The following is a 16,997-nucleotide window of genomic DNA, read 5'->3' on the forward strand; positions in this document are numbered from 1 at the left end:
AATACAGAGCGGAAGCGCGCTCTCGCACCATAGCAAAACGAGACAAAAACAACAACAAAGGAAGCTCGATGCCTGACGTTATCTGAATCAAGCTACCTGAGCCTGCAATGTCTTACCTGTTCAGCATTTAAAAAGCCATATCTTCAGTCCCTTCAGATCTCGGAGTCGTCGCACCTCTTATTAAAAGCCATGCCGATATTTACTCTCGTTTTAGCACAAGCCTCTGTCGCGTTCTCTTTTTGACTGCAGACTCTCCGCACTGTTAGCTTTCTTCATTTTGACAACAGCTTCCCCAGATGTTAACGATGATTGCCTTTTGGATTTATCGATTAAATAAGCCACCAAGAAGACAAGTGTAAAATTCTAGCAACTAACAAGTTACAAACGCTCCACGCAAAGACGAATGACGTAAATTCCCGCGAAATTGGACCAGACACCTTAAATTTTACACAATTATTTTTAAGTTTACCGTTACAAATTGAGTTAATATAAGGAGACAGTTTTGAAAACTGATGTCTGACATATTATGTATTTGCTGAATAATAGATTTGTGTTCAATTTTTAATTTTGTTATATACGGCATCTTTAAGTAAATGATGTTTCGCATGGCAAGTCATGCACAAGCATGAATAAGATTTTCATTAAATAGTGCTTTGTGTATGCATAGACAACCTGCCAATTTCACATCTGCTTATGTTCTTTTAGGTCTTAGTCGTTCACTATGCTCATATTAGTGATTTCGGCATTTTAGTGAGGTCAGTCTGAAGCTGTGAGAGTTGTTGTGTGATGTTATCAGAGAGTTGTGTCTACAGTAGGCTGAAGTAGCAGCTGGTGTCGGGTGTCCGGGTGAGAGTTGCCGCCGATGGGCATGAAGACCACCATGGGTACTGACAGTTGGGCCTGTAAAAACAAAGATTATGCCATGGAGCCGGAATGTGAGGGCGGCGCTATCACTGTCTGAAAGAAAAGAGGGAAGAAGAAAGGAAGAGACAAGATGAAGGTCTGTTGTGTTGCTGCAGTTAGCCGTGTGTCATCATGGTGTTACTCATAAGACATTAGCAGCAGACAGAGTTGAGAGGACAGGAATTTACAAGCTGACTGGGGTTCGCTAACAGGGAATCACACAATCACAATAGGTCAAGGGCTTTTTATCATTAAGTTGCCTAGCATGGCTGCAGAAACACTTATGTCCAGATTTTTGTGTTTAAATTCAGTAAAATATGTATGAAAAAAATATTTAACTACACACTTGAAGGAGTAGTTCATCAAACCTATGATTTTCTTTAATGGAAAACAACATTAGATATTAGACATAAGGTCTGGGCCATTATTTTCCATGAAATTAAAGCAAAAAGAGAAAAAAAAAGCATAATAAAAAAAAAATGTTTTAATCATTGATAAGCCTGATGCAAGGAATCCTGAAGTGCCATATTTGAGTGTGTGTAAAATGCAAATGAGATTAAAAGTTGTCTAAAAGTTGAATAATAGGAGTAACAGAATAATTTATTCCTTTTTAAATTTTGACAGGCAGCTAAAATCCATCCATCCATTCACACACACACACACACACACACACACACAATCATAAGTTTATCAAATTAAACAAATTAATGTGTTTTTCTTTTATACTTTGTATTTTTCCACTGCTGTGGTTTATTTTATTTCATTTTTTATTTTGAACTGAACTTGTTGCAGTGCATTATGGGACTCCAGAGAAGATAGCGATTTTGTATTAGAATATGGTACCAATAAACATAACCTTTAAGCACATCGTTTTAGACACATTTTATTGTTTAAAAAGCAAAACGTCATATTGTCATGGGTCAATATCTTCATGCTTTGATCAAAATCGCTGTGATTGCAAAACGAATTGTCCTAATAATAATAATGACAGCAGATGCTTGTTGCCTGCCTGCCTTGCCTTGTTTTGATTGCATGACCTTGTGACCTTTGCCTTTATTTGAGAGCACACGGGCCGCAGTAAATGAATGAGCGGCCGTCTCCACCAGACTGAGGTTATGAAGGATTATTGACTCAGGTTTTATAAATATTTAATGCTCACATTAAAAACTATGGCAGAGGATGGCCATTAGGCCACCGTAATAAAGAGGCTTTCTGTGTGATTGAGTGAGGTGAGGGCCGAGCAGGGGCCGATCAGGGGCCACTCTTTGATGAAGACGCAACAGAACACGGGTGGAAGGTTCTGTCCTTGCATTTATTTAATACTGGAAAAACACGCGGCAGGACTGGACAGTACGGCAGAGTCGCGCGCTCTTCAGCTCGGCAGCTGCCCACCGTAATTGCTTCAGCGGACCCAACTTCATGTCTTTATGGCTGGTGATAGAGCGTAGAATAATTATTTTTAACTTCATAAAGCTTATAGTTGCATCGTTACGCACTGTAGTCGAAGCCAAACATCGGACATTAGCGAATTCCCACAACGCACGCTGTAGGATCTGCATTTGCGGTACTTTCAGTGGCGTTGGAGGATGATAAATGCTCCTTCATACATTTATAATGTAACTGTGGTCATTTTTTTGTTGTTTTATTTGGTTATACAAGATTGATATTCTAGTAAAGAAACAGATGCTCATGTACAGCGTCGCAGCAGCCGTCTCCAACAGCGGACGTTTGCCCGAATGGCAGGCGACCAAAAATCGATCCCTAATCTGATTGGGGGATGTTTTATTACCTCTGATAGAATTTAGATTTTCTCTGAAGCAATTTCTTTGGCGGATAAAAGAAGCTATTTAAGGGTAGAACAGGCGATTTCATTCTCTGGGCCTGTATAAAGACTATTGTCCAGTTTGTTCATTGTGCTAATTGCAGGAGACACCGATAGGCCTCGTGCAGTGTCCTCGGCAGGTAGACGCTCGAGTTATCTGGCTACAGATCACCCGGTCCAGGCAAATAGGCACAACAGATCACATTCAAATGCTGTTCTTTGGCATATTGACACTGCGGCTATCAGCCAGGCCTGTTATCTGACCGAAGCCCTGATCTATGCCAGCGGGCGGCCGCATAATAACCTGCGAATCAGTTATGCAGAGACTCTGCCTCCCCTTAATTGTTCACATTGTGAGTAAGAAAACACGCGGTGAGCGCTGTTGTCTTGATGAGAAATTGACATTTTCTGACCTGCTATCCGGAGACACTCAGAAAGACAGATAAGATACGTGGTTGTTTTAAAGCAGGGAGGTTATTCTTCTAGGCCTGTGCAGATGAGTATGGATTGACGACCATGACTATGAACTATGAAGGGTTTCGCCACCTCTTTTAGACAAGTGATAACCTTGGCCGTTGAATGCATTAACTGATTGAAAGTTGCCAGGTACCCAGTGACGGATTTGACTGCACTAAATTACAGTGGCGACACATTAACTTGTGCTGTTTAAAACTTTTACAATTTTGAATTGATTTTACCACGGTTTTGCACTATTTTTTACTTGTTAAGACAAGCTTTGAATGTTGGCTTGAAAAGCTGCATTTATTTCATCACTATAGTAATAATGTGAAATATTGTTAAAATTCAAAACAACTGTTTTCTATTTGAATAGCTTTTGAAATATAATGTATTCCTGTGATGCAAAGCTGAATTTTCAGCATCATTACTCCAGTCTTCAGTGTCACACGCTCCTTCAGAAATTTTGCTGATTTGCTGCATTTAATATTATTATCAATGTTCAAATGGTTGTGCTGCTTAATATTATCGTATTTATAATGTTATAAATGTCACTTTTGATCACTTAAATCTGTCCTTGCTGAATAAAAGTATCATTTCTTAAGGGTTGTTCTTAGGCACATAGCAATTTGGCAAGAAAAACATAATGCCAATATTCAATAAATGATTGCATTTATGAATATTAGCCAAGTTGTAGGCTGTTTAATGTTCCTAAGCAATTAAAATGATAAAAGAGGCGAAGTTGGCAAAAGAAAGCAAAACCTACCCTATTTACTTTCTTAATGCATGTTCCTTATTGTGAATGATTCATCAAAACACATTATTTGAAATTAAACAGTTTGTCTTTTTTCATGTAATAACTTGAGGAGCCTCTGAGAAACTTATCCAACCATCTGACCACTTTTTACATTTCCTGACAGATAAAATCCATTTTTTTACTTGTTGAATATCCCTATTCATCTCTTGTAAATATGTCAGATTATTGAAGTCAATAGACATGAGCATGTTGACTTTTTATAGAGAATTGAACCGATATCAGCTATTCTACCGTTTTGGTGACAATTTGCACAAAAGCTTCCAAAACGGCTTGAAAAGGCCCATTTGACTGTTAAATCCAGCCACAAATCCCAGCGCTAGCTGCTGTAGGTATCAGATCTGACTGGGCTCCTTTAGCCTGTAATTGCTCAACTTACATTTCAAACACTGGGCTCAACGAGGCATCCAGTTGAATCAGTTATGGAGCAGCTTCCTGATGAGACAGAGACAGTGAAGCTCAATTCTACAGTCAGCTCACTAATGACCTTCAACAAGGTTAGCACCGGCACTGTCCTCTGCGTTCACCCTCCGCGAGCGCTACGTCTAATGATGCATGCATGACTGACAAACCCCATGTGGTTCTGCAGGTTGTAATTCACATCATGTGTTGATGAAGAGGTGCACCTACTCCACTAATGATGTCTTGTTAAATGTTGATGGAACCGAGACTTTTTTCCATTTTGCGGTTGTTACAAGTCTGCCGTCTGAATGAATCGCAGAGAAATATCTCCCGGCTTCCTATCGAGCGAGGCCAAAACAGCGCGCATGGAGTGTCCGGCGTGAAATGGTAGTTGTTCTTCAGGGATCAATGCGTTGACCAGGAGGGCCTCCCTCCCCTGGAGACTGTCATTTCTTCTAGGAATTCACAGAAGTGGAAGATGAAAGCCTCGTGTCATCGGCTCACCCAAAAACACCCGGCCGTAAGAGTCTCAGCCAATGCCACATCAAGTCCAAGGCCAGAGAGAGAGATGGGGCCGCCATCTTAACCGGCTCTGCTTCATAACTGCGGCAATTTATACCGATCAGATGTGACAGAGCTCCAGGTTGACTTTTTTTCTTGTTAATTGTTGGCGTTTTTCGTCTCTGTCCTTGCCTTGACGTTTATAATCAGCTAATCAAATGTTTGTGTCATTTTCCCCCCAGTTAAAGTATTGCATTTAAGCAATAAGGTACGAGAGGCTGCACTAAAGTCTGTTGTTAGTTACAAAATTTGTGTTTTTTATTATTTTTAATGTTGCTTTACCAGGCAGTTTCATGAAGTACCAACATTCTGCTAGAAAACCATCCTAACTCTGACTTCAGTTGCCGTGAAGTCAGCCTAAAAGTTACTACATTTTAAATAAAGATTATGAAGGCATACACATTTTTTTTTTGTTTGTTTTAAAATGTTAGCATGACTGGAAATCCATATTAAGGATCTAGGGAAAAAATGCTCTATACTATATATATATTTTTTTTACAGCATATGTAAGTTTGTATGCATCTTTTACAGAACTGCAAGTAGATAGATCTTAAAAATCACTGATTAAAAAACGAAAATGGTTTTAGTTTTGTTTTGTAGATTGAATTGTTTGAACAGTTTAAATTTGTAGATTTAGTTTTTGTTTTTGCATGTGTGCCCTGTTTAAAAAAAAAATGAATACATGGCTGTTTTTAGAGCGAGAAAAGACAAAAATAAGATTGCAGGGAGAAATTAGTCACAGACAAGAAATACTTTAATTAAATATTATGTAAAATTAACAACTTTGTACAATAAAATGTAGAAATATGGCCATAAAACAACTCAAATAAACCATACATGAGCCAGAAATAAAGGCATTTGTTCTTACAGAGCTCGAGTTTAGTGAAATCTTCCGAGTATGGGTACTTAATTAGACTAAAAGACAAAACCAGATTGCAGAAATTATGAAATCCACAAATGCACTTCACGTAACCTTGAGTTTTTCTTACTTTCAGGGTGACCTCACCGGCTCCTCCACTTGGCCGAGCTTTGTTGAGCCATCACAAAGCAAATACATTGTACATTCATCATTTATTTCCATCTACAGCTGCCTTTGCTTCCTGCAGCTAAAGGAAACTTGTGTGCCGATTGCCAAGAGGAAACATCCGCTTTTGGATTGAAACAGAAAGAGTAGCACACTGCCAAACATTATAACATTTACAAAGCCCGAAGTGCAAAGAAAAAAAGCTCAAAATGAAAGCCTTGGATAGGGAAAAAAAAATCACTGCGTCTCATTTGTGGATTTTGGCACGACTCGGAAAATCAATATCATTGAGAGAGAAAAGTGATACGATTCGGCTATGCTACGGTGTCATGAGTTACTTACAAAATGACATTTACAATATAGAACCTCTTCATCTTTGTTGTCCATATATGATACAAAATCTAACTTCTCATTTGTTTTCATTCCCTTTGAATGCTGTTTTACTTGAGGGAATAGGGTAAAATTAATGTTGAAAAAGACAAACTGACAAAATAGTCCAAAAAGATGAGGGGTCACAATAATTATTTTTTATTTTAGTAAAAAATGTTTGTGCTTTTTACACCATTGATCTGAATGGAATAATGAGATTCACTGTGGTGAACATTTGTCATTAAAACAGCAGAAAGGTTCCTCTCAGGAGATTCACTGGAAAGCCTTTGACAGAGCTTTTTTTCTGACATATTTTAATACACATTAGTAACTGATGTATATTTCCATTGCAGATATTTTTTCTTTCCTTTTTTTTTTTTTCCTTCTTGATCCCTGTAAACATGGTTCAGTTATGTGGCAAAGTTATGGTGGCAGGTAAAAATTACTTTACATTCTACAAAAACAAAATTTACAACCACAATTGGATTTTTCCCCCCCTGGGGCGGCTTGACATGCACTTTATCTACTAATATTATTACAGCCAGGTGACACAAACAATTTATTTGACTATACAACAAACAGTTTTCTTTCAAAAAAGTACTTTTTTGATAACTTAAAAATTAATATAAAAATAAACAATGGATTTGACTGCTCCTCAAAATAGCAAATAAACTAACAAACGAAAATGGACGGAAGGTCTGATGGCATAAAAAATGTCTGAATTACAAATGAAATGCGCGGGCGATACAATCTATCGGTACAAAACATCGAATGCAGGCGATGATTCTTGGCTAAACCTTCATCGTAATTTCGACCATGGAAAACAATACAGGTGAGATCAAAGAAAATGATGCAAAAGCAATATACAAAATTTCAAAGATAAATACAATATTTATAATTGATATGTTACAAAAAAATCCCTTAGTGACCGCAAGTGTTTGTGTGAAAGTGTTGCAATGTATAAGACAATTTTACTCCTAACTGTAGGAATAAAACTCTGTACTAAATATTTAAGTGAATCTGGAAAATTCAAGACAAGTGTATAAATATTTAGCTACAACTTTGGCAAAATCACAAAAGTCTACAATTGTATAACCACATACAAAACACATTAGGGAGTAAGGAGCTAGAGGTATAAGGACAACTTTCTGGTACAAGAAACAGACTTCACAGTAGCCTAAGAATGCAATAGTATACAGTGCTAGCAAAAAGTTGAAAAACATTGCAGATCACACTCGCTTTACAGGAAGCTTTAGCAGTGGAAATATTTTCTTTCTTTTTTTTTTCTTTTTTTTTAACCAACAGACAGTAGCGCTTCGTCTCTGTTAGTGTGCTTGTTGAAGGCAAGATAATAATTTTTTTGCAATATCAAAGTTACAACTTCTACCTACAATAAGTTACAAAGTTCATTTCCGCCGAACGAACTGAACGATAAGATCTCCTCTGACGGTTCCTCGCACAGTTCGCTCTTCCTTGCCTTTCTTTTTGATTTATAAATCATATATCTTATATAATTTCCAGTTTATTGGCTCTGTATATATTGGCCCCCTTTTTATTACCACAATCAAAAAAAAAAAAACGAGCAAAACGATAAACAAAAAATAATAATAATAATAAAAAAGGAAAATTAATTCACATTATGAATATGTGCAGCGGCAGCACATCGGTGAAAGAGAAACATTCTTACACATTTTTATTTTTTTTATCAGTGTTTTCATCAAATGGCATATCCACAATGTTTCTTCCCACACATAGCAAGAACTAGACATAGCCAAGATTAAACCAGAAATGTTTATACAAAATAGGTACGTTTTGTTATTTTTTTCCCCTTCGAGATCGTGAAAATGACAAGATTCAGTCAATAAACTGTGAAGTCGCTTGCATGTCAATTTCGAATAAACTCTTTGAAGCAAAGTGTCTTTTTCCTCTGAATAACAGAATTAGCTGCTGATTAACTTCATGACGAATGACAACTTCGAGGAGGTTCCTCTGCATAACGTACTATGCTTCATCCCGGTGAGGAGACGGCTGCTTTACAAGGGAAGGGAGTGCAATTTACATGGGTGGGACCACCAGTCCGGACATAGCTGCAAGAGAAAGAGAAACAATTTTAGCACGGGAGGTCCCGAGACGCCTCGCAGAAGACAAAAAAAAAACACAGCAGTAAGTATGTCACTCGCATTTCACAAAATACTCGACTCGAAAGGCGCTGGGGATGTTTGTAAAATGGAGGCTGTTGCTGTCGGGGGCCGACGGGGGAGGGTTGGGAGTGATTGAGTGAAATGTGCTTCACCGACAAGACGTGCTGGAAGGACTTCACTTTTTGAAAGAGGAGCTTTCTGACATTTTGAGGAGAAAGCATCCTGGCTCCAACATGTGTGATATTTCTCTTAGCGTTTTGTTAATGGCAAACAGTGGGCCAGACTCCCAGGAGAGGGTCCCTGCTGACAGCCGAGAAACAACACGGTCACTTCTGCTAACGTCACGTAGACCCGCGGTCTCCCCTCCTCAGTCAGCATCCAGACACCCCTCGGCTTTGCCCAAATTGAAATCTTCGTCTCGCTCCCTCCAGCCATTACCGGAGCCGACTGGATGCTGGAAAACCATTTGCATTCTTCTGTCAGCCCGTATTTCTCCCCCCCAGTCTCTCCTTATCGTGACATCTAAAGAAGGCCGGACTAGGTCGTCGCACGCCCACCCTGAACGTGGAGATTGATTCACTCGCTCATTTCCACAATTAGGTGTCTAGTGAAGTGCCAGGGGAGGGCAAACGGGAGGAAAGCTCTTTTGCCGCTTTCAACTTATTTGTAGAGTCATGCTTGGAGTGCTTTTAAGTTTGCCAAGGCATCTGATGTTGTGGCATTCCTCATTAATTTCTGCAAACCACATATTAATAAGTAGATGCATGTAGTGGCATGAACTTTAATTTCTCAGTTCATTAGGTCTAACATTATTAATCTCGCTTGCACACACTATGGCTAAAACATGTTTTCAAAGCAAACAACTGGGCCTTGACGGAGAGCAAATACGAGCGCACTAAACAGCCAGAGTAAGTCTTTAATTTGCCGAACGATGCCGCCCTGCCGAGAATACGGTGAGCTCCTTCCCTCTCGCTCTTTCTTCTTATAATCACATTCAACCTGGGTTATAATCACTTCTTCTGCTGCTAAGTTCCTCTCTGGCAATGTTATTCGACATCGGATGAGCGACGATGGCGAGGCGTTAACATTTCTGCCCTTTCGGATCCGTCGTTTGCGCTACTATTGTAAGAAACATTAATTTTTAACTCGAGGATGAGGGGGCCGCATACCACCAATGTAAAGAGAACATGGAGACGTATGTCGAGCTCAGTTTGAATGCGAAAGAGCCGGTGAATCATGGAGCGGCAGCGTCGATTTCGTTTGCGCAAGATGTTACCGAATTACAGCATTCCCAGCCACTCGAGTACGAAACCTCACGAGACACTTAACTTTGCTCAATCATTAATGAAAGATAAATAAATCAATAAACACACCCACACATGTACATGCATTCTACATGCCCGCATGCATAATGCGTTCTTGCACTTATCCGACCACTCATCCGTCCATCCATCCGCCCATCCACGAGTAAATGCATAATTGATGCGGGCTGGAGGCCGTGTTCGTTAAGTGGCGGCGGGGATGGCGGATGGGTGGTGTCTGGGTACCAGAGTGCAATAATGCGACCCAACAGGTGAGGCAACTGCGGGGCGTTCTAAAAGCAGGGAGTCGGCTCTCACCTTGAAGTCCATTGCCATTTGCACTGGTGCAAGAAGGAGGTGGAGATGCTTGGGGCCTGACAACTGGAGCAAAGGCGCTTTTTTGTTTCACTGCAGAGATGACATTGGCAGGTGAGAATGAGAAAATGCCGTGTGTACTGCTACAGTTTGAAGAGAGGCTGACCGAAGAGGCTGCCATGGTAGGGCTCGACGGAACTACTGCAACAAAGCAGACATAGTCACCACTCAGAGAGAGTTCACTTCTTACAGACGAAGAGTAAAGAGAGCCGGGCCTCGCCTCTTTTTCAAATCATATTCATGGAATGAAAACAAATCAGGGAGAAATGGTCATGAGGATATGGGGGAAATTTGGGTTGCGGGTCTTTTTTTGGGGGGACCAAAACAAACAAGCAAATCATCAGGTAAATGGAGTTGGAATGGGATATGAGATGTCCTGCCTTGGCCACTTTCTGGATAATAGGCGTTCTTATCGACTCTGACTGGGTAATTTTGCCGAAAACATTTGTCTTTTTTGTTTTTTTAGAGATTTTGGGTGCTGTTTTGGTGGCCTGCTTTATAATTGCAAATGCTTTTGCTTTTCAACAGCTGCTTTGATTGGTCGGATTCGTTAAATGTCTCGGTTGTTCAGCCTCCAGAGTCACCCCTCCTTTTATCCAGTAGCACACATTCCCAAAAGGTAACAAAACAAACCAACTAACAACCAACAGAACAACAACAGAGGAGTGTCAAAAGGAAAGGGAAGCACAGGTGGGGGACAGAGAGAGCGGGGGGCTCGTCATTACCTTGATACTTACTGCCGTAGGGAGAGTTTGCCGAGGAGCCATTCAAGAAGCCCGGTGAGCTGGGCACACCCAGGTTGGGCATTCCCGTGTTGCCATAACCATTCATGCTGTTGCTGACAGCGTTGTAGTTGGACTGCTGCGGGGTGCTGCTGGGCACGTAACCGCGAGGCGACACACTGCTCGTGTTGCGGCTATAGCCCACTGCGGACGGAAAGACATCGGTCAAAATCTGCCACAGTGTTCGGAATCTATATAATTCTTGAGGTAGGTGCCATCATCAGTTTCAAAGGTTATTTTTAGACTATTTATTAGCACATACATATATATCAAATGTAAATAAATTAAACAATTCTTTGAAAACAGTTCCTACAGTCATGCCATGCCTAGACAATTCCCCCCCCCCATACGGTTTGCACAGTAATGCATTTTACTTGGGTTTCATGAGTATGGCCCAATGTGTTAACGTGGCCGGTCCACACAGCTGTGCGTTAAATTCACCTCCATGTATGTAAGGAGGATATTCAGCGTCCCAGCATGTATTCCAGTGTGATTTTTCCCTGTCCTGACCTGAGTGGAGGCAACAATGGAACAGGTGTAAACCTATTATCAGTACACTGGCTAAATTCAGTGTGTGAGATAGCGCTGCATGTTCTGGCAGGCTGGCAGCGGAGAGATGGGGACAGGGTCAGGCACCTCCTGGGATCTATGCTATACACAGCCAGGAAAGATAACGCTGCAGCCGGCCTGTGCCATGATTCATGCTGCTAGCAGCTCGCTAATGTTCGCTAATCGTTGCAAGCATTTTTATAGAAATGTGTATAAGTCATTTTGATATTCGCAGCTGAACAACTAAAGTGGTTAGTGGTTAGGCTGTCTGGAGGGGATTTGGTAGTTATCTCTTAGACTGACAAGCCTCCAGTTTGGCCAGTAAACCACCTTAGTCTGGTTTAAGCTTTTAACCGCAGGGTTCATTGTAATCTACATGCTAATCTTCATGCCACATACCTTGTGAGGTCTCTGAGACGTTGACGGCGAGCTGACCGCCGAAAGAGTTGACTCCCATCATTCCGCCGTGAGAAGCCGTGTTGGCAAGGGACGGGATCTGGTTGTGGTTACGTGGGACGCTGTACAGAGCCTCTGCAATATCTGCGGCCCTCTTCAACAACAGAGGAGTGTCAAAAGGAAAGGGAAGCACAGGTGGGGGACAGAGAGAGCGGGGGGCTCGTCATTACCTTGATACTTACTGCCGTAGGGAGAGTTTGCCGAGGAGCCATTCAAGAAGCCCGGTGAGCTGGGCACACCCAGGTTGGGCATTCCCGTGTTGCCATAACCATTCATGCTGTTGCTGACAGCGTTGTAGTTGGACTGCTGCGGGGTGCTGCTGGGCACGTAACCGCGAGGCGACACACTGCTCGTGTTGCGGCTATAGCCCACTGCGGACGGAAAGACATCGGTCAAAATCTGCCACAGTGTTCGGAATCTATATAATTCTTGAGGTAGGTGCCATCATCAGTTTCAAAGGTTATTTTTAGACTATTTATTAGCACATACATATATATCAAATGTAAATAAATTAAACAATTCTTTGAAAACAGTTCCTACAGTCATGCCATGCCTAGACAATTCCCCCCCCCCATACGGTTTGCACAGTAATGCATTTTACTTGGGTTTCATGAGTATGGCCCAATGTGTTAACGTGGCCGGTCCACACAGCTGTGCGTTAAATTCACCTCCATGTATGTAAGGAGGATATTCAGCGTCCCAGCATGTATTCCAGTGTGATTTTTCCCTGTCCTGACCTGAGTGGAGGCAACAATGGAACAGGTGTAAACCTATTATCAGTACACTGGCTAAATGCAGTGTGTGAGATAGCGCTGCATGTTCTGGCAGGCTGGCAGCGGAGAGATGGGGACAGGGTCAGGCACCTCCTGGGATCTATGCTATACACAGCCAGGAAAGATAACGCTGCAGCCGGCCTGTGCCATGATTCATGCTGCTAGCAGCTCGCTAATGTTCGCTAATCGTTGCAAGCATTTTTATAGAAATGTGTATAAGTCATTTTGATATTCGCAGCTGAACAACTAAAGTGGTTAGTGGTTAGGCTGTCTGGAGGGGATTTGGTAGTTATCTCTTAGACTGACAAGCCTCCAGTTTGGCCAGTAAACCACCTTAGTCTGGTTTAAGCTTTTAACCGCAGGGTTCATTGTAATCTACATGCTAATCTTCATGCCACATACCTTGTGAGGTCTCTGAGACGTTGACGGCGAGCTGACCGCCGAAAGAGTTGACTCCCATCATTCCGCCGTGAGAAGCCGTGTTGGCAAGGGACGGGATCTGGTTGTGGTTACGTGGGACGCTGTACAGAGCCTCTGCAATATCTGCGGCCCTCTTCAGGATGATCTCCTACCACACAGAAACAGAGAAAGGAGAGTTATCGGTTTGTTTTTATAAGAACTTGAGGCCAGAGATCTGAACTCAGTAGGCATCATTTCTTCTAACACTTATGTGTAAATGTATGTAAAACATTTATATATATATAAAAATATATATATAAATATTACTATTTATATAAAACTACTATTTATATATAAAACCATATATCTATATATAAATTGCATTTTTACTATACACAAAAACATATAAATATGGATTTTCTGTCTGTAGGTAAACATAAATGACAGGACGTTTGCATTTGTTTCGCTGTAGTTGGATTGCAGTGTCTTCACCTCTGTGCTACTCGACTGGGGGAAAATAATGTAATGGATAATTTCTTCTGAATATGTATTAGACCTCTCAAGCATAGCTGGACCGCTCAGTAGAATATATTCCAGAAGTGCACCTTTTAGGGCCAAGTTCAAGGTTATCCTCCCATTTAAATAAGCCTGTATATGGCTGTGCACATGTGTTTTGAGTGATTAACTCGTCACTTTGCACCAAGAGCCGTAGCCAGGAATTAAATTGCGAAAAAGCAGAAGAAGAAAAGAAAAAAAACAAGCTTTCACCCGGCTACAGTACAAAGGCCCCCAGCTAGCTTTGAAACATACAGGAATGTAGCAAAAGGAGACCAATGCTAATTTAATTACATCCACCGTGCAAAGGAAGAGAAAAGGTGCTTCATTAGCTTGAGTTTGTACCTGGTTGTTGTGTGGCATCCCGTACAGCGCTTCCACAAGGTCAGCGGCTCTCTTTAGCAACACCTCCTGCAATATACACCCAGAATGCAACATAATCAGTCATAAAGACGTATAAACACCATCAGCCAGTACATTGCACATTAACAATAAGAGTGCATGTGGGTCTGGGTAAATTATAAGCTCTTTATCTCTGGTTGGGAAAAAATACACAAGCTGACGAGCGGAAATAAAACGTTTTTAATTATATATTATCAAATGCATTCTTTTATTTCTTAGTCACATTTCATTTGACTTAGTTAGACTAGTGAAGTGGTGTGTAACTTAAGCTAAATGAGTCAACATAAGGACTTGCGTTTCAATGACGTGGCCTTGTGGGTATTAAACAAACAAACACTAGCATGCCGCACCGAGTCAAACACAGACGCCGCGTTCGCCTGCTAATTCCACGCACTTTAGCTCAGAAGAACAATGAGTCATTTTCCATATCTTAATTAAACTGGCAGAGTCCTCAAAGACAACATCTCACCCCTAATTCATGCCCCAAATTTGCAGAAGAGTTCAATGCCCATTCCTCTTTCTTCAGGACAATAAAGTGAATTAGCTCGGGTTAATCTAGTTCTTTCATAATGACATTAGGAAATTTTTCAATTAACCCTCTTTCTCTGGCTGTTGTAAAGGACTTCATAAACGACTTCCTCTCCAGAGCGGGCTGAGAGGCTGTGCCCTGGGACACGGACGCTGGAAACTCTCGCTTATCCCTGTCTGCAAGCTTTTCCCCGACTTATAACACAACAAGGATTAACCTGCCGCTTATTTTCCCTTCAAAAATCACACCTAAGCTGCCAACAAGGTGCGTGCGGCAGGGACTCCAAAGCGTTTCGCACAGGTTGCCGCTTATTTTCCTCTTGCAAGAGCTACTTTTTGGGAATTTACAATATATTGTTGTAGCATTTTAGCATGACTTGAACTTGCTGACTTGCTTTTTATCGATTTGCAGGTCGCGTTTGAGTGTAACCACATTCACGGTGTTGTCCTTGCGGGTGCGAAGCGTGGAGCGCCTTCATCATGGCTCGATGGATATTTCATTCCCATGCACAAGCGCCATGTTGGATCCTTATTTATCAAGATTAATCACAGGCCTGTGCATTTTATAGAGACGCACTCCAAACCTGAGCCTAACCAGATGACTGCTTCTTCAAATGGGCATTTACTTCTGAAATTGGGGGCTGTGTTTCATGTTGCATGCGTCTAGTTTGCATACAAATAAAGAATTACACTTGTCATTCAGCAGGTAGTGTCAATGAAAGGCCCAGCTGTCCTAGTCCAGCTCTCGGCTCTCTCTAAGCAAGATTAACTGTTTTTCTGAGCCGCTAATAATTACTCATCATCTCAGTCATCATATCACAAGACGTCTTACATGCCTCCCAATTTCACCCGACGATTATCGCAATTAACGTCGCCGAAACCTCGCCCCGGCCGACACCTACTTGAACTTCTCGTCCATATGGCGGCCGAGAGGAGAAGGAGGCGTAAGGATAGTTTAAGCAAACGACGCATACCCTCAACTCTAATCTGTCATTTGCCATGAGGTGCGTTTCCTAATGAACCAGATTTAGCAGCGAGCGTTGAAGTGGGAGCCTATGCGTGGTGAACACGTCGGCCAATCGGCGGAGGAGGCTGTGAATGAGTTTGTTTTGTTCCAGCATGCCCCTCTCATCCTCATGGCCTCACGCTGAGAATATGATTAGCGGTGAGCGGTGTTCGAAAAGCATTTCCATGTAAATTTCAGAGCAGCAGCGTTAAGTGTAATTGACTCCTCTTCTTTTTCCACATCGAGACGAGATTCCAGGTTAGACCGGGAACTATTTAAGCCCGAAACGATCCCAGGGCTTGTTTCGTGACAAATGCGAAGGCTTATTATTACAAGAGCTCATTGTTCCGCCGGTGGATGAGAATCGTTTAAATGGAAAACTTGTTATTATCACTCTTTAATATCGTGAGTGGTATATATCACCACTGTTAAAGAAGCCAAGTGAGGTGAGGGGCTGGAGGTGCTAATGTCATTATAAAAGTGTAAAGCAATTATTCTGTTAGTTCTTGCCTGAGGTGATGAATACATTGAGAAGTGCGGGTCCGATACGTGTAGCTACCTCGCAAAAGCCAAGAGAGAGAAGATGAATTTTAATGCATGGGTAATTGCTCAACATGAATGCATTTCTAATAATTTTTTCTTGGATATTAGATTGAACGGGAAGCGTAATAGATTGGTGTTTGCCAGCTGAAACAGGACGCAAAGAGGCTAATGGAACTGATGAATGTGAGTCTACAGCCGACAGGTTACCACTATATGATTCGCAATAAAGATTATTTGATGGCACGTAAGCGAACGTATGGAGCCTGATCAGATTTTCATTCCAGTGTTTGTCTCAGCCTTATATCGAGACAAATGAATTACACTGATTTCAAACAAGGACTTTAAAAGAAAGAGGATTGGAAGGTCCCTTTAGCAATCTCCTGCCTCATCACATGAGTGACTTCACATATTGCTTTTTACTCTCTCTCGCCATCTTCGTATATAAACGCGTTCATTGGACGCCCCTCCCCTTGGATCGAGCAGCAAATTTTGATTTAATCTAAAATTAGGGAGGTAAACTGCAGTTCCGGGCAACTCGTAGTATGAATATGTTAGGGATTTCTAAAGTATTGGTACTATAAAAAGTAAAACAATTGAGAAATACTTGTGATTTAATGTTAATATTTAGTAGCTGCATGTCCAAAGCAATACATGCACGCCATATCGGCTTTCTGTCGGGCTAAGATCCCCCATCAGACCTTGTGCATTGTAGATCCCTGCCTGAAAAGAAGGAAGGAAAAGGAAAAGGAAAAAAACAAAAACAATCCAGGAATCGATATCAGGGGCATATTATCAACTCTACAGCGGAGTCGAGCAGGCGAGCACGAGTGTGACGG

At 41.4% G+C, this 16,997-nt stretch overlaps 1 protein-coding gene across 2 annotated transcripts in view; it reads right to left on the reverse strand.

Annotated features, from left to right (window-relative positions):
* Positions 1–7,995: 7,995 nt before the first annotated feature.
* The window catches only part of LOC107653108 (transcription factor COE3), a 113,015-nt gene continuing 104,013 nt past the window's right edge, over positions 7,996–16,997 (reverse strand). The window contains exons 12-17 of one of the 2 annotated variants that reach the window (XM_016439743.1): positions 14,028–14,093; positions 13,131–13,296; positions 12,624–12,692; positions 12,126–12,326; positions 10,112–10,309; positions 7,996–8,438 (exon numbers count right to left, since the gene is read on the reverse strand). In XM_016439743.1, the coding sequence (XP_016295229.1) occupies positions 8,407–8,438; positions 10,112–10,309; positions 12,126–12,326; positions 12,624–12,692; positions 13,131–13,296; positions 14,028–14,093 (732 nt within the window). In that variant the 3' untranslated portion in view covers positions 7,996–8,406. The remainder of the gene's footprint in view (positions 8,439–10,111; positions 10,310–12,125; positions 12,327–12,623; positions 12,693–13,130; positions 13,297–14,027; positions 14,094–16,997) is intronic. The other variant, XM_016439744.1, reaches the window with a different exon arrangement.

Source organism: Sinocyclocheilus anshuiensis, unplaced genomic scaffold (genome assembly GCF_001515605.1).
Source record: "Sinocyclocheilus anshuiensis isolate Anshui unplaced genomic scaffold, SAMN03320099.WGS_v1.1 scaffold1328, whole genome shotgun sequence".
Classification (NCBI taxonomy): domain Eukaryota; kingdom Metazoa; phylum Chordata; class Actinopteri; order Cypriniformes; family Cyprinidae; genus Sinocyclocheilus; species Sinocyclocheilus anshuiensis.